At 38.6% G+C, this 18,520-nt stretch overlaps 1 protein-coding gene across 1 annotated transcript; it reads right to left on the minus strand.

Moving 5' to 3' along the window:
- Nucleotides 1–13,109: 13,109 nt before the first annotated feature.
- Nucleotides 13,110–18,253, minus strand: LOC111699214 (solute carrier family 35 member F6). Its single transcript, XM_023469826.1, has 8 exons — nt 18,152–18,253; nt 16,598–16,673; nt 16,154–16,238; nt 15,597–15,689; nt 15,378–15,421; nt 15,246–15,303; nt 14,043–14,122; nt 13,110–13,250 (listed from the first exon to the last, which is right to left on the minus strand). The coding sequence occupies exons 1-8, from the start codon at nt 18,205–18,207 to the stop codon at nt 13,125–13,127; spliced, it is 618 nt and encodes a 205-aa protein (XP_023325594.1). The 5' UTR covers nt 18,208–18,253; the 3' UTR covers nt 13,110–13,124.
- Nucleotides 18,254–18,520: the final 267 nt, after the last annotated feature.

The raw sequence follows: 18,520 nt of genomic DNA on the forward strand, positions 1-18,520 counted from the left end.
TTTAGCAGTTGATTCACTTCCTTCAATATGGTTGAAGGGGGGTGGAGAAATACTCATTTCTTTCTTGGTATGTCCATGCTTATTGGAACAAAAAACAACTTGTATACATGGGTGGCACCCCTTAATAAACCTTATTATGTATACCGCAACATTATCTCTAAAGATTGTTATTTTACAAATGTGCAAAAACAACTGTTGACAGACAGCAAAGCAGGATTATGGTTTGAAATTTGTTTGGCAAAAGAAAGTGGGTTTCCAAAAATTCAGACAATTGCTCTGTTGGGATATAAACTACACAGTAAAAACACTCCTATATATTCCGTAACAAGTTTTTACCAATAAACATTTTTCAACCCCCACCATGTATCATTTAGTTAGACCTAAGGTTTAACAGTATATATAATAGTATGATGTCCTAGTTAGTTCTTACATGTCAGGTTTTCTTAAATTCAAAATTAACTCTGAATAATAAACTTTAAACATTTTTTTAAGCAGGGCACAGTGGGCCAGGGGTATTTAAAACCTTTTTAAACCAACTTATATTTTTGGAGTGTTTGTTACTAAAACTAGACATCGAGAGAACTCCAAAACTGTCTTTATATATAGCCTCAACGATATATTTTAGGCTCTTTTTGACCATTTACACATAGAAAATGCAAATGCAGATTTTAAAAATTTGTAAATAAATATACAAGTAAAAATATTATAAAGTAAAGATTATTTTTACCATTGTTAAGCTACCATTCTGTTTATCCTCCCTTAGTTACCAATTAATTTGCACAAGAGAAAAAAAACTTTATTTAAAGATTTTTGATAAAAAAAATTTCAAAATGCATAGAATTTTTATGATATTTCAAATTTACATGAGAAGAAAACCTCTTTGGCGCACCTTCAACCAACATTAAATATCTCTCCCATAAATATAAAAAACAAGAAAACATTTACACCCCCTTCCTACCCAAAAGGGGGGTTTAACCCACCAAAAAAGAGACCCGCCTATATTTAAACTTTTCCTTAAAATTGACATTTCAAAAACACTAATTTCGTGAAAACTTTGTCGTTTTTTTGAATTTTTTAAATCTGAAAACACCATTCACCTACATTTTAAGAATTAATTTTTATGATACACATGTTTTTATATTTCAAGAATCTAATTTTTTCTTTCAAAAATCTAATTTATTTTCTTCAGATTTTATAATTTTTCAATTTTAGAAAATGACCCCGAAAATGAATTCCTTCGCCCCAGAAACCCCTGTAAACATGTATGGTATGTATATTCTGCGCCGGATTACAATCCTGCAAATTCGTTTCTCTAAGTACAGCAATTTTTGATACATAAGCTTCATCTAAAATTGTCAGGTATATTCCCTTTTGAACTTTAAAACGCGCCTGGTACGAGTGAGCGCAAAATGAATAGAGAGCTCGTGAAGGAGCGGTGGACGAGCAGAGCGCGGCACCAAGTTTTCATCGGGCCCTGTAAGGCCTTTAAGCCTTCACTTCCATTTAGTCCGGCGTTAACAACAGTAATTCGCAATAGTAATCTTAAAATATTCCGTTTATTTCAGATAAAATGATAGAAGATGGGAGTTTTTCGATTGGAGAGCTTCCAGATGGAATTGTATAAATTTTAGCTATACATAGTTTTGCCATTTATTGAAAATACTGGCTTACTATGCAGGGGGGGGGGGTAAGACTGACAAAATGCAGTCCTTATTTTTAATTTGTTCAAAACTTTAAACCATGTACAGATTGGAAAATCAACCTTAGTGAAACTTATTTGTTTCACGGCAACAGCATGATGATCTGGTCCCTGGAGAACAAAGAAGTAACAATATTACCTCATTTAATTTGGCATTTTAGTTTTAGGGGCCCCGATATACTACCTTGCCAATCCTACCAGAACAAATTATTAAAACCCTGTTATAATTTTTTATTGATTCTGATTAAATACATGATTGGATCAGACTTTGATTAAACTCCCAGGTCAGGAAAAATGTCATCATAGTCATAGAACTCGTCATCATCTTCATCATCATCATCCTCATTCAAAGCTCTGGCAGAGCCTAACCCAATGGTTTCTTTCGTAATAATGGTTTGTTTGTTAATTTCCTCCATGGTCTTGACAGTTCCTCTAGCACACTCACTGCTGGACAGCACAGCTTCATCTTCAAATCTCTTGCAAGCTGCAAATGCATTAATACAGGCTGTTCTTTGATCTGCAACTGCCCTTGAAAGTGCGGCAGTGTACTGGTTGCATTTTAAATCTCGAATTTCCTGCATTACTCCAGTTTTAATATTGGTCCAACATGTTCCTACCTCACCAATAGCTAGGTTCCTACAATCTATATTCTTCTGAGCCATATCAAGAATCAGTGTTTCACACTGCACTAATACAGCTTCTGTAGTATCATTGTACAAAGAGGTATCACAATTTAGCGGAACTGAAGAATTTGTACAGTTCAATAGTCCCAAGTAAAGAGCAAGAGCAGGTCCTGCGTCCCTAGTAGTAGCAGTAGATAAACCATCTCCACAAGTAGCATTTGATTGATCAGTTTCATTTACATTCAGAGCAAATCCTAGATTTTCTGCAGGAACCAAGAAATCTGTATTTTTCTCGCTTTTTGAATTGATGATTCTTACTTGAGAACCCATCCTACTTCTTTGCTGTTTAAAGTTGTTAATTTGATTCCTTTCAAACTCCAAGCATTCAATCATAGCGACAAACTCTGTTTCTGGTATTTGAGTAGCGCTGCAAGATTGTTTCACACTTTTCTTTGCTTTTTTAGCTTTTCTTTGCCTCAATCTGTTCATTTTCTTTTTTATCCTCAGTTTCTTTAGTTGATTTTTATTTCCTCCAACTTTCTTAGATTTTCTTATGGTCTTAATAGTTTTCTTTTTTTTCCTTTGCCCACCGTTACCTCCCCTGGATTGTTTTTTAGGAATCCCTCCCCCTCCACCTCCCTGTACTCCGTTCCCATTACCTTGCTGTTCTTGTTTTTGCTGAAGAGTTACCAAAACTTGAAAAGCCAGAAGACAGCACAGAATTAGTGTGAGTCGTCCCATGCTCAGCTAGTGGATACGTTGACTGACTAAAGATTATGCCCGTGTATAATTACCATCTTGCACCTGTTCTCCGTATATGCAATAAGATAAATGTCTATAATAAGGCTAATTATAGCAATTTAACCTAACATTTTGGAGGTAACAGTTATTCATAGAAGAATAATATATTTAATAGAATGGTTATTTTTTGTTGTCCTGATTAATTAATATTTCCAAATCTATATAGTTGAAGCTAAGAGGTCCCTGTTCTCTTCTATCAAATCCACCTGCTCAAGCAAAACCACCCACTACATTGTTAAAACCGTATCTATGTGTTACTTCTTTTTTTTCGAGCAACTAGGGAACTGCACCAGTTATAACAGTTTGCCAGACGAAGAGCATGAAACAATTAATAAATTTTTTTTAATGTGATGTTTCTGTATTAAATAATAATATTTTTGATTGATTTGATTTTTAACTTTTTATGTTTTATTCTGCTTGGTTTTTCAAATTATATTTTATTTTGTATAACAATTGTCAAAAAATTAAATGGTTATCGATTTAATCTTAGATTTGTAGAACACTATACTTGCAACTATCGTAAATCAATCACTATTTTTTCAAGGATTACTCAAAATCATAAAAGATACTTCTTTGCAATGTTTGGACAAAGTTTTGCCTGCATTCCATTGATTTGTTTTTCTTTAATTTACATTACATTATTACTTCAGTTTAGCCCAGTCTAAGATTACGGTAAATACTTTAAAAAGACAACCCAGTATAATAGTAAAAATAAGGTGTTTTTTTTTCTTTAAAATTCCGATTCCCCCTCCCAGCCTGAACTAGAGAGAGAGAGAAGCATTCGGTTTCTTTTCTTTGAAATCAAACGTGTTTTCGTCTATAACTCAACAGCATTTAGACTTAGAGATTTGTTTCTTTATACTTTTTCATACAAAATGTATATGCTGTAACAAATCTAGACGCGATTACTATACTCAAAGTCTAAAGAGAACTCATTTATCTCTATCTCTAGCCAAAACTCAAGGCTCTATACTCTCAGCCAAACTCTAGGTTCTGTATACGTCTGTATAAATCAAAGAATTCTATTGAACTAAATTTATTTATATACAGGTGAATAAACAGGTGAATATATCCCGGCAGGGTCAACATACAGATAATTAAGATATTTACAGATAACATAGATAGCATTATACTTGATACAGAATATGTTACAAAATCCCCCCCAGGGGGATGTCGAAAACTATTGTTTGTTCTTGATCCAACGATATTTAGACACTTACAGATTTCCAACATTTGAGACTAAACGTTCCATTTGGATGGGTTCTATTCTCTGCACCTTGCGACTTTTGAGCAAAGCCCAGTTCAGGGTCATCCTCGTGATCAGAGCTCCTAACGTTGCTGTAGCTCCGTAGAGAAAAGTACTTGTCACGACGGATACTGTCAAAACACTGTATTCTATCAGTAGCATGGTGTTTAAAAATGTCTTCTTATATTCGATCTCGCGCACTAGTGCGCCAAAAGGATTAAGGGAGGCGAGCATAGCCTCGCTTCCCTCTTGAATATGTTTCTTGAAATCCTCGAGGTTCATGCCGGACAGAGCACTCTGACCTCCGTAGCTACAAGATTCTTCGTTGCAGAGCATGTTCAACAGACGCTGATGTTGAGATTTTTCATAGGAGGGAAGTTGCTGATAGCTCTCCCAGTTTTCTAACTCCTCCATTGTGTACAAGGTTGTGAAGGTTTCGGAGGGTTTATAGGAACTAGATACCTCCATTGGTGCCGGAGTTTTGACTTGAAGCACCCGGGTTGAAACAGAGATCCAGCCAGAAGTAGTAGACTTCACCATGGTAGGGTATAGGTCGTTACAGAGCTGAACAGAAAGATGTGGAGTTATAACCCTCGTATCTAAGTTGGACATGTATTGTACGCCCCTGACTAACACTGGTACTCCGCTGAAACAAATCGGAGCTTCTGCGATAGGAAACTCAATCATTTTACAGGAATATTCATAGATTATTTCTCCTGATCGGCGGACAAATAAACCAGGTTTTCGCCTCAGAGGATGGAGATAGTCTTTATCATTATAAATATTCAGCCAGGTTGTGCAGCCTCCATTCTCCACCCTATTGTTTATATCACTTAAAGCATGAGCATTTTGATGTTCCAAATAATGCAATGTTGGGATAAGGTCTTGGTCACTTCTCACGTCCAGACTAACGACCTCAAGTAACCCAGCAGCTCTCTTATCAAAGGTAATCGATACCGTGCCCAAGGCAGTATGGTGTAGGGTTAATTGTGGGCATCCAGGTAACAGTAGGACCTCCGTCTTGGTGATGTTGAACAGCATCGCCAACTCGTCGGAGATCATCAGGTTGATGCCTTTGGACCTCAGGTTAACCACTCGGATCCTCTTGAATGGACATGCTTGAACTTGATCATCTAGTAGGTATACCCGAGGTCCATCCACACACCAGTTTCTATTACAGCCAGTAGGGAGGGAAATTCTAGAGTGTTTAGCAGCTGTTTTCCCCCCTCTCGTCCGGAGATATACTTCACGGAGCATAGAAAAACGGACTTGTGTTAAGATCAGGGTCTGGTCCGCTACCGTCCCCTGATGTAGGGGTAATGTTACACCCTCACAATAGGTATTTGTGGGATGCACTGTTATCGACCCATCTTCTATAAACTGGTAGAGGATGGTGTCGCCTGCAGCAATTGAAACTGGTTTCCCGTCCGGAGTATTATAAAACCCTTTCTTCGCTGACATACACTGTTCCAGGGTCACAGGCTCATCGGCCTCTATCTCCGGGACATCCATGAATTTCCAGTGTGAGTAAGCTCCACTATATCCCCGAAAACGGGATATCGTTGGGAGCAAACCACACCGGAAAATTCATGGATGTATTCTTCCCCGAGAATCCAAGCTGGCTTGGCTACTGCTAACTTCTCCGTCAACTTCTTCGTCGGGATGAAACAATGATCAGGCAAATGCAATTTATTAATCATCGTAGGGGTGGAACAGTCGAACGATTGTATTTTGAATGCTGACTCACGCCTGTCAGAGTTTCCTCCCACCTTCAAAATGGACGCAAGCAACAACATCAGCATAATCATGGTCTTTAATACCCTCTTGCTCCAAGATGATTGAATCCTCCCTGATTTCCTATTCAACTGACTAACTGTGCCGGTTGTAGGATTTGAACTATCATATGTTGCAGCTGCGCTCAAACCAGCAGCTGGGTTGCTGTACCGGCTGGTATTGCTGCTACTCAGGCTAGGTATCAGTGTTGAATGTTTCGCCCCGGCCGAATCTATGGTCCCGGCCCGCCCACCCAACTCCGCAACCGTGTGCGGGGGTAACTGTACCGGCATGCCTTCTCTCTCATCTATGATTGGTTCGCTCTCGCCTCTGCAATCGCAGCTGGCCAATAGACAATTTGCCGCCTTTTTACACTTCTTTGATTGGTCCTCAAGGTCCCAGCTGTCGTCGTACTCTTCATAACTCACCGGTGGAATATCCCGCAAACTCCGCTTTATCCCTTCTCTTCTCCGCAATTTGCCGTTACCCGATCTTTCGCCGCACTCTGACAGCCCCCTCTTTTCTCCGGTAACCCCCTCCTCTTGCATATCTATTTCATTTTCTTGAATCTTTATCACATTTTCCCGGGCTAGGGTGGGCAGGGGCGGTTCATCTCTACCTTCCAATCCATTGTTGTGCTGGGCCTCCGCCTCCCCATTATCTCCGCCTTGCATTTCAACCTCCCCGTCCAGATCTAGCAAGGGGGTTGCCCCCCCCTTTTCCATTTCACAGCTGGATGTCATCTGAGTTTCGCGGTCAGTCTGTCTAATCACTTGTTGTTCTGTCTGGCCAGCTGTCTCAATTCTGTCCCCTGGGTCTCTTCTTCTCTTGTCTAGCTGGCTCTCTTGATTCCTTATCTCTTCTGTTGGCGGTCTCTCTAACTCCGAGCTAGGAATTTCTGTAACCTCGTCCCCCCCTTGCAATGCTGGGTGGGAGGGGTCGCTGGGCAATCCGTGCACATTGTTTTCCCCCCTAAACTCCTTGAGTATGTCTAGACTAACAATCCTTGGTTTTCCTTGCTCATATACAGCCATCACTTCTGCTAGTGCTGGGGCCAACAACCTTACAATTTTATAAGGCCCCGCCCAATATGACCTGAGTTTGTCACAGCTACCTGGAATGATCTTGGGATCAAAGATCCATACCCACTGTCCTATGTTAAACTGGTTCAAGATTGGCTTGTAATATTGAGCATTTCTGCGCACTGTTTGTTTTTGTCTCTCTCTCATCCCTGCATACGCGGTTTGAAACCTTTCTTGTATAGTTTCTGTCCAGGCAGATACATCCTTCTCAGCATCCGGTCTGGGGATCGGATATACCCAATGGATGGGAACGATCGCTTCTCGTCCGAAAGTTGCAAAGAACGGTGTCTGGCCTGTGCTAGCATGTACAGTTGTGTTGTAAGCTAGACAGCCCGCCTTGACACCCAGGTCCCATTCATTTTGCATCTCCCTGCCCATAGTCCTCAGAATACCCACTATTTTTCTATGCCATCGTTCCACAATATTAGATGAGGGATTATACGGGGGGGTTCTAGTATGTAAGATCTTCAATTCATTAAACAATTTAGCCCATAACTTGTTGACAAACTCGGTTCCGTTATCGGAATGAATCTGGTTTGGTAGACCGAATATACTGAAATGTTCCCGTATCAAAACTCTAGCCACAGTGCCGGCTTCCTTGTTGCAAATTGGATATGCACTTGCAAATCTCATAAACCCATCCTGCACTGTTAACATATAACAATTCTTTCTCACTGTTTCTGACATTGATACTAAGTCTATGAAAACTTTCTCTCCTACATTGCCCACTGTGCTAGGCATGTGAGGCCCCCTCTTGTTTTGGAATACTCCTTTCCTTGGCTAGGCAGGTGTTACATCGATCCACTAATCTAAAGATTTTCTCCAATGCTGACATTGTAAAGAAGGTTCTCTGGAACTTATCTAGCGTTCCTGCCACGCCCCTATGACCCCCAGCCACGCCCTCATGACAAATCTTAAACACTTCCTCTAACTTTACTGCTGGTACACAAACACGTAAAGCATCATAAGGCTTGGCTTGATCTGTGTGTCTGTTGTTGCATAGGATTCCGTTATGCATCACGAACAGGGTAGGATTGAATATCTGCCTCACTGACAGTACTTCCTGTATCTCTCCCCTCACTTCCTGCATCTTGGCCACTTTACCACTTAGCAGCCACTTGATCACTTCCTTCCAGACTACATCCTCTTCCTGTAACTTCCTTAGCTCATTTCCTTCCACTATTTCAAACTTGGTCCCATTACTTAGGTTATGAATAGCGGGCGGATATCCTGGGAACTTCCGCCTCACTTTTCCTACTTCCACAGGGTTTCCTTCCAGCTCTGATGCAAAAGTTATCTTCATCTCTCCCACTTCATTAGCTTCTTGATATTCTTCGTTTTCTTCCTTCTTTGGCTCATCTAAATGTTTGGCTCTAGATAAGGCATCTGCATTAACGTTCTCACTTCCTTTCTTGTGTATAACAATGAATTCAAACTGAGCCAGTTCCGCGTACCAATGTTGAAAGATAGTTTCTTCTGATTTCAAGTTAACAATATACTTTAAACTAGCAGCATCTGTGTAGACTAAAAAGGGGGGCCGGTACTTAAGAATATGTTCCCACTTCTCCATACACTTCACCAGGGCGAGTAACTCCCCCTTGGCGCTGGAGTAGTGTCTCTCGTAACGGTTACATTTCTGCCCCCAACAACCCAGAAAACGTTCTACTCCCTCCTGTTTCTGAGATAAAACCCCTGCAATGTTCAAAGACTACCAGTCCGTAGTAAGGATGAATGATTCATCTGAATCAAAGTCTGGATACGCTTGTATTCGCCCTGCTGAAAACTCCGCCTTCAGATCCAGAAAATCCTTCTCCATATCTTCAGTCCACACAAATTTCTCCGCCTTCTTGAGACTATTCATCCTGTTGGTCAAAGCTGAGTACCTGGGAATGAAACCCCTGTAATAACCCGTGAACCCTAGGAATGACAACATCTCCTTGCAACTGGTGGGACGTGGCCAGCTCTGTATATCCTTCACATATTGATCCAACATTTGCACTCCGCCCTGACTCACCTTGTGTCCTAAATATTCGGTTTCAGTCTGAAATATCTTGGTCTTCTTAGGTTGAATCTTGATCCCTGCCTTGGTGTGAGCCTCCACGATGCTCTTCAGATGCTTCAAGTGGTCCCAGGTGTCCATAGAGTACACCAGTATATTGTCGAGATATGATTACCAGTACTCCACAGGTAGATGGGCCAGGGCTAGATCCAACATCCGGCTGTATACACTTCCGGCATTTGACAGGCCGAAAGGCATCCTGATATAACGAAATGTGCCGAAAGGACTGATGAAAGCTGTACAATCTCTGCTCCCCTCTTCTATCTGTATCGCGTGATAAGCCCCGCAGGAATGAAGATTTTTGCACCCTTCAACTTTTGTAGATTTTCCTGAATATTCGTCAGAGGATAAGCATCCTTGATGGTGACGTCATTCAGCAGCCTCAGATCCGTCACCCATCTCGTCCTCCCATCCTTCTTCTTTACCGGAACTAGTGGCGATGCCCAGGGACTATTCGCAGGTTCTATAATCCCTTGTTGGATCCACTCATCCAATTGTTCTTTCAAGTTTGCCCGTTGATCAGGATTCAATGGTCTCACCTTAGATCTCTTAGGTACTGCTCCAGGTTGTAGTTCTATCCGCAGTTCCAGTAAATCTGTTTTACCATAATGATTAGGATGAAGTGCTAACGTGGAGAAGTTCTCCAAAAAAAGTTTGTTTACTTCCTCTTTCAACTTTGCATCCCTATTCAGAATTTTGTTCTCATCTATCTTAAAACTGTCCTTAATAAATCTCCTCCTACTCTCCTCCGTTGGAAAATCCGACTCTTGCATAGAATTGACCGATTCTGAAAAATTACACACTTCCTCTTCGTCTAAAACCGATACCGTACTTCCCCTTAGTTCCTCCTTAATCCAGAGCCCCCGTCCAGTTACCTTCAGTTCTCACCTTGACTAATTTAGCACTTCCTGCAGGTATAGTTATCTTCTCTGCAGCCCATAACTTCCTCTCTATTACTTCCGGTAACTAATTTCACTTCCTTCTCCGTACAGGAGATTGACACTTCCTGTTGTCAAAAAAACTCTATACCAAAATTCACTGCATGGTTTAGTCCTTCTATTACAATGGGTTCTACTTCAAATCTCCGGTCTAGGCCATCCAAGTAGAATCTAATCTTTTCCCCTTTCCCTAGTACTCTTAATCCTTTCCCACCTTTCTCCGCCGTGTTTACTCTAGCATTACTCTCCTTCAACATTTTACCTCCTATCTTCTTCCAGAATTCACTAGACACTAAAGTACCTTTCACTAGATTTCCTGTATCTACTAGGGCTAAACCATATATGTCCCGCTTAAATAACTTAAATTTCACATACAAGGTTTTACGGTCTTCCCTCTCAATTAAATTTACACTGTTCAGATGTACGAGAATATTCCTCTCCCATTCTCTCATTCCCGGATCTTTATGACCGTTAGGCCTCAAACTACCTCTCACTTCCGGGTTGAAACTATTAACTTGCACTTCCGGTACTGATTTACACAAATTAAGGACATTTGGATTAACAGAAATGTTTATTAAACGATTATTAACTACATTCAAATCATTATTTTCTGCAATCGTAGGAGTTAACGACCGTCCGTCATCGTCACTCCCTAGGGAAAACCCGCCTCTGGAACTAATTTCTTTAGGACTTCTTGTATAGCCGCCACAGATTTTGCCATTTCCGCCATCTGTCCGCCTCCGTACCCGCCATTTCCTCTCCTTCCCTGGTTCCGCCGTTCTCCTCTGCACTCCCGCGAAATATGACCCTCCTTCCCGCAATTATAACAAGAAATTGTGGGGCGGGAATTGGTACTACGAGGGTTTACAGTGTTCCCCCTGGGTTTCTTATGAGGGTTTTTCTTTATCCATTCATCAAACTTCCGGCATTCCCTCTTCTGATGGCCCGTTTTCTTACAGAAGTAGCACATATCTCCACTCTGCAGTGCATTTACTCCGCCCTCTCCCTCTACGTCCTCGACATCAGACACGTCCTCCACCAACCCTGGCATGGCGTTGACGTCCATGGGCACCTGGCCAGTCTTCAACATCTCGTTGGCCTTGCTCATCTCGTTCCTATCATTCCCGTAAGTACTGTGCAACCCTGACATATCCTGTGCAGGGGCTCTCGGATCCATGTTATAAGTCCTCAGGTTTACCAGCTGATGGTCTAGCACGGCTTTAATCTCCCTTTCCTGTTTAATCTCTTTAGGCATGAATATGAGGCAAGTTTTCCTCAGGTCTGCATTATATAAGCCCATTAACATATTTGTCTTGAATTCCACTAGACTCCTCCTGGTTGGGGGGTAGGCCTGCACAAATAGCCTCAGTTTGTCCGTGTAGTACTGCCTAGCATCTTCATTTCTCATCTGTCTCCGCTGCAGATACTCCATCTTCCTGCCCTCCTCATCCTTCTCATGAGTTAACTTCTTTAATAACTCTTGGAAGAATTCACCAATCTCGTAATTGTCAAAAGCCAAACCATCAGGTTTCAACAATACTATCTCTGACTGTGCCTTTCCTGTTATACAGTCTAGCAGCATCCTCTTGATCGCATCATTTGGGATCGTTTAACATTTATACCTTGACAAATGCTTCTCCAACTCCGCACACCAGTCAAACACCTGGCTTGGATTACCATCATAAGTCGGGGCACTACAGCTAAAATCCAACAGTCTCTTCTCGTAATCCGCCTCCGCCTTGCTCAGATCTCTGAGAGTATTTCTATCTACTCTCCCCGCTTCCTTCTCCTGTTTCAGCCAGGATATATAGTACTCTTGTGAATCCTCCACCTTATGTCGCTCCAACATCGCTACTACTCTACCGATGGGATCCTGGGTCTCTGGTGTCGCTGATTCTTGCCAGGTTTGAGCAAAAGATTTATCCTTATCTTTTTTCTTGATCTCCGCCATTTCCTTCTTGGTCTCCGCCAGTTGGGCTTGTAGCAGTATAAACTGCTGCCTCATCTCTGCCATGCCGTCCAGTCCTGGGTGAGATGGTCCCTCCATCTCTCCTTCTGATTCAGAATCGTCGCTGGGTAGACTGGGATAACCTTGCGAGGTAGCCACTGTATTTCCTGTAGCCACGCCTGGTACTCTCACAGGCAAATCCTCTCCTGTTAAAACTTCTCTGGCTAACCCGCTAAAAAAGTTTTTCACTGTACTCTTCTTCCAAAATAATTTCGGGGTCTCGGGCATCTAGATTCGGGATTCTATTTAATCCCACCGCTGCCACCACTTTTGTAACAAATCTAGACGCAATTACTATACTCAAAGTCTAATAAAGAACATACTTATCTCTATCTCTAGCCAAAACTCAAGGCTCTCTATTTTCAGCCAAACTCTAGGCTCGATATACGTCTGTATAAATCAAAGAATACTATTGAACTAACTTTATTTATATACAGGTGAATAATCTGACCGGGCTATCCCGGCAGGGTCAACGAACAGATAATTAAGATAATTACAGATAACATAGATAACATTATACTTGATACAGAATATATTACAGGGGGAGATTGTATTTACCTTCATATCCCACCAGCTGTAAAAGGGGGAGATTGAATTTACCTTCATAACCCACCACCTGTAGAGGGGGGAGATTGTATTTACCTTCATAACCCACCACCTGTGGAGGGGGGAGATTGTATTTACCTTCATATCCCACCACCTGTAGAAGGGGGAGATTGTATTTACCTTCATATCCCACCACCTGTAGAAGGGGGAGATTTTATTTACCTTCATATCCCACCACTGTAGAGGGGGGAGATTGTATTTACCTTCATATCCCACCACCTGTAGAAGGGGGAGATTGTATTTACCTTCATAACCCACCACCTGTAAATGGGGGAGATTGTATTTACCTTCATATCCCACCACCTGTAGAGGGGGGAGATTGGTATTTACCTTCATATCCCACCACCTGTAGAGGGGGGAGATTGTATTTTCCCAAAACATATTCTTCGTAAATAAACTGGAAAGCGTGGAATATCTAAATATAAAATAATAAACATAAAAATCTAAATAAATTTATAATTTGTTGCTGATATTTAGATATTTAGCGCAGAAATTGATATCTTTATGAATAGCGTACAAGCGACAGGGTATCACAACATGCATGTTTTTTATTTTTAATAACCGATAAATTTTCAGATGAACTTTCCAAACACATGGTTACACTTATATCTATGTCGTATATCAAACATTGACTGTAAATTTTGGCTATTTTTGCTTATAAAAGACGACCTCCTTAACTTGAAACTTGAAACCAAGCTGAGAAAATGTCCATGGTTCTTCAGAACTTCCCAATCAAAATTTGATACAATTCGGTCAAGAGGTTTATAAGTCATGAGTTGTTAGTCATACAAACAAGAAGCCAAACAGAGATTACAACTTTATAAATATTCAGATGTAACATTTTTATTTTAAAATAACAAAGGAATTCATTTTTTGTCACAAACTCAGATTTTCTAATCCCTATATATTTATGCAATATTAAAGACCTTAGATTAATAACAATATATATATAACAATTAAGATAGAACACTAGATGTCGCCTTTTCAAGATTTAAGGGTTTTTCGTTCACAATAACCCTGAGGCAGGGGCCCAAAGGAGTTACGCGCATGCTTTCACTCTTTCTTGTCATTCAATGCGGCATGCGAACAAAAAACCCTTAAATCTTGAAGAGGCGACATCTAGTGTTCTATCTTATTTGTTATATATTTATGGTGTAACTGTAAAGCTATGATACTTTAAACTAAGACTATTTAATTTGACACAAACCTCTCCTATGATAATGATGATATCTCCTACAAGAGGATTAGAACCAAGCTTAGCAGTCTCACAATACCCATCATCCCCAGCTGAATACAAACATTAGTTTAACTCCTAAATGGGAAATGAGCCTGAAACTTTTTAATTCACAGAATAAGTTAAACTTGTGTTTCCTAATTCAACTCTTTTCTTATTGCAAAGAGTCGTCAAATTATATTAATGAAAGAAGACCGCTCAGCCATGAATTGTTCATTTATAAAGTTTAAGTAAAGGTCAATAAGTTAAATCCATAGATTAATTAAAATAACAGATGGGACACTAGATGTCGTCTTTTCAAGAGTTCAATGAAACTCGTTCACAATAACCCTAAGGCAGATGTCCGGAGGAGTTTCGCGCAGTCGGCGTAGAATTACAAGACAGAGAGAACCTGTTTCATTGAAATCTTGAAAAGACGACATCTAGTGCACTATCTGTTATTTTAATTAATCTATGATTAAATCTGTCTTCTTTAAATTTTCCCTCACATGGTGAAGGAAGGGCCGGGCAACGTTCCCTTAACAAACGGAAATTTTTGGAAATTAAAATCCATTATCGAAAGGGAAAACCTGTTAATTTTCAAATTGAATGAAAAAACGTAAAATCTATGAATAATTTTTAAAAAATTATTCATAAATTCATTTAATTTCAGAATTGATATTGCTTAAATGATAAAAAAATTTCTATTGTACAGGGTGTCCCAATAAACATGGGAATTCAGTGACGAATTCGATATCGTATTTTTAGATAATTCTTTGATTTAGTATAGCGGTACCTACTGAAAAAGCTGTAATCTGTAATAGTTTCGTCTGCTATGTTCACATTTTGTTTGTTTATGTGTTGACTGCTATACGGTTGTACTTAGTAAAACAAGAAAATTGCAGTATACAAACAGAGTAAACTTGTCCGTCTTCACTGTACATCTTGCGGAGACATTATAAACATATCTTTACAGTCTTTTACCCTTTTCATGAAATAAACACTAGCAGACATAATAATATTATGGCTTTTGAAATTAGGTATTACACTGCTAATTCATAACAAAGACGATATCCAATTTGTCACTGGATTCCCATGTTTTTTGGGACACCCTGTATAATTTCTCTTTTGCTCTCGTTAAACGACATAACAAATTTATGGAGCAGCACGCCCTCAATTGCCATTTTTTATACTTACGATTGAGAAGGTCAGTTAAAGTTCCGTTATTCTCTGGCTTCAAACATGGTATCTTTGCCTGAAATTTAAAAAATTAAGCTTTAAATTTAGAATTTCATATTTTCAACAAAAAATTTAGAAATTAGATCTTACTGGAGCATATAAGAGATCTCCAACCCCAACAATTACAAGTCCACCTGAAAAAAAAACAGCTTTTAACCAAAAACATGTAATTATTTTTTTATTTCAATGATTATAAAAAAATTAATACCAATGATTATAAAAAAATATATTACTATATGATTTAAAAGACTGAAATGGTTATAGATAACAAAGATATAAACTTTACCAATGATCATTAAAAGCTATTACCAATAATTATAAAGATTCCCAGCCACTGGAATGGTTTGGGGCGTTGTCGAAGGAAGACTATAGACAAAGCTGCAGTAAAAACTATTACGGAGCCTGAAAATATATTACTATTATTATATATTGTCGAAGGAAGACTATAGACAAAGCTGCAGTAAAAACAATTACGGAGCCTGAAAAAAAGTGTCGATGTAAAAATTATTTGATAGTATATATATATTTGATAGTATATATATATTTGATAGTATATATATATTTGATAGTAAATGTATATTTTGAAATGTCGTTGACACCGTTAATGCGTATAATGAAAATTAATTTTAAGTTATTGAGAAAAATTACCTGAATGTTTTCTGACGATCGTTAACGGTCGCAAAAAACGTCAAAGAATAAAACGACCTACCTTTGTTAACGAATCGACGAACCAAAACTAATAAACGTTTTCTTTTTTTTAGTTTTTAAAAAACGTTCTTTTTTAAAAACAATTGTCGTTTTTATAACAAAACGATCGTTTTTCCCAAAAAAAAGTGAAAACGATCCATGCCTGCGTGACCCTGTACCTCTGAGCATCTGAAATGATGAAGGATAGCTGAGGATCATTCCAACATAATTTAAGCTTGTTCCAATCAGATCAAACAGAGCCGCCTTGATCAAAACAAATATTAGAATATTTTACATTTCAGCTTTTAAAGAGACTGTACGTGTAATTTCAAGTGTCCAGGTACGTTCTTTACGTTACTTTTAAAAACTTTGTCTGATAATACATAAATGAGGAATCCTGAATTTTCTCTCTGAAACTTTAATATTTTCAGCAGTGGTTTTCTGCAAAAATTGACTTTAGGCTGCAGAGCCAATGAAGGAAATTGTTAGAAGTTAACAATTTTTAGAAAAAGAGGACGGTTTCCATTTTGTTTAAAGAGTACCAGTCCCTTTAAAACATTTAACGAATTTTCTCCAAAAAAAGTGTTTATCATTCGAAAAAAATTCCCAAAAAAGTTTCTTACTGGATAGAGCATGAAAGGACTGAAATCCTGATTTGCTTTGGCTGTTTCTGCAGTCTGCCGACCTCTTCGGAAAACACTAAAAAGGAAAACTTTAAAAAAAATACATATTTTTTTTTATTTCAACCGAAAGGACTGCCCACTGAAGATAAAATTTTAATGAAGAGACATGAACTCACATGAACTTCCTGAATTTTATTTTTTGTCTTATGCCTGAAATAGTATCAGTAAATGCTGAACAATTATAGATTTTAGGCAATGAAATAAGTTTACAGATTCATCAAGCCATGAATGAAAGATATAAGCATGTGTAGCTCAGTCTTCTTTTCAGTCTCATAAATTGTGGGTAACCCTGTACCGTCAATATTTTAGGAATTTGAAGTAGATAAATGAGTGGTAACCCTGTACTGTCTATATTTTAGGAATTTAAAGTAAATACATGATTGGTAACCCTGTACTGTCTATATTTAAGGAATTTGAAGTAAATACATGAGTGGTAACCCTGTACTGTCTTTATTTAAGGAATTTGGAGTAAATACATGAGTGGTAACCCTGTACTGTCTATATATTAGGAATTTGAAGTAAATACATGAGTGGTAACCCTGTACTGTCTATATTTTAGGAATTTGAAGTAAATACATGAGTGGTAACCCTGTTCTGTCAATATTTTAGGAATTTGGAGTAAATACATGAGTGGTAACCCTGTACTGTCAATATTTTAGGAATTTGGAGTCTGTCTGTCTGTTTGTATCCAATAAACGTCAAAACGGCTGAATCGATCGGGCCCAAATTTTGTGTGGGACCTCACGTGAGCCCAGGGAAGGTTTGTGAATTATCAAAATTTCCAAAATTTGTGCTTAAAAATTTGTCATTTTTGTAAAATTTTGAAAATGCGCGAAAAAATATTATGAAATCCTTAAACTTTCTTTTTATACTGTACAAAGAGATAAACCCACAATTAAAAGTTGAAATAGAAGATGGGCGCGAAGCGCCCGAAAAGCCTAGTAAGTTAAAAAAAAGAAACCCAAGCAACTCGGAGTCATGGAAACCGTTGCCCTGAGGGGAGAGATGAATGGAACAGGCAGATGCCGAGCTGAATAACGGATTTCCTACAATGGTGGCCGGGTGAAATCCACCATGTATATGGAGATGATGATATGGAAAAAACTTATTTGTAATACAGGGTGTCCCAAAAAAGCATGGGAATTCAGAGACGAATTTGATATCGTCTTTGTTATGACTTAGCTTTGTAATAACTAATTTCAAAAGCCATAATATTATTAGTATACTGTAATTTTCTTGTTTTACTAAGTACAACTGTATGCAGTCAAAACATAAACAAACAAAATGTGAACTAAGCAGACGAAACTCTTACTGATAACAGCTTTCTCAGTAGGTATCACTATACTAAATCAAAGAATTATTTAAAAAGACGATATCGACTTCATCAATGAATTCCCATGTTTGTTGGGACACCCTGTATCTCATGCTTTGCAGTTGAATAAAAAATATGAATATTGGTTGTTTTCAAGGACTGGTTTAGTAAATTAATTTTACCACGTCATAATAACAAAGGCAACCATGCAAAGGGTTTCTCCTGCCATCATTCCCATTGCCTAAAATATAGATTTTTCTAATACAGTACCAGAGAACAAGGAAATAGGAAGACGACTTTTAGACTCATGTGTTGATTTTAAATAGTCAAAGTTTCTAGTATTCCATTGTTTTCTGGTTCTCACTGTATTAGATTATATACAGAGATAACCAGTTTAAAGCTGAATCTAAGGTTGTCTTTGTTTTAAAATTTAAATGTAAGTAAAAAAATGTTATTTTTTAACTGTTTTAACTAAAAATATCTTAAACTATGCATAACTATTTTTTAAGTTTAATAACAGTTACAAACTACAATATTCATAGCGACAATGT

Source organism: Eurytemora carolleeae, unplaced genomic scaffold (genome assembly GCF_000591075.1).
Source record: "Eurytemora carolleeae unplaced genomic scaffold, Eaff_2.0 scaffold16, whole genome shotgun sequence".
NCBI classification, from domain to species: Eukaryota; Metazoa; Arthropoda; class Copepoda; order Calanoida; family Temoridae; genus Eurytemora; species Eurytemora carolleeae.

Bases quoted from the DNA above. Each gene is read 5' to 3' on its own strand.
- LOC111699214 (XM_023469826.1), bottom strand. From the start codon at position 18,207: ATGGGAATGATGGCAGGAGAAACCCTTTGCATGGTTGCCTTTGTTATT. The intron at 16,239-16,597 runs GTAAGAAACTTT...GTTTTGATCAAG, and splicing joins GTCCTTTCATGCTCTATCCA to GCGGCTCTGTTTGATCTGAT. The intron at 13,251-14,042 runs GTTTGTGTCAAA...TTTTATATTTAG, and splicing joins TCATCATTATCATAGGAGAG to ATATTCCACGCTTTCCAGTT.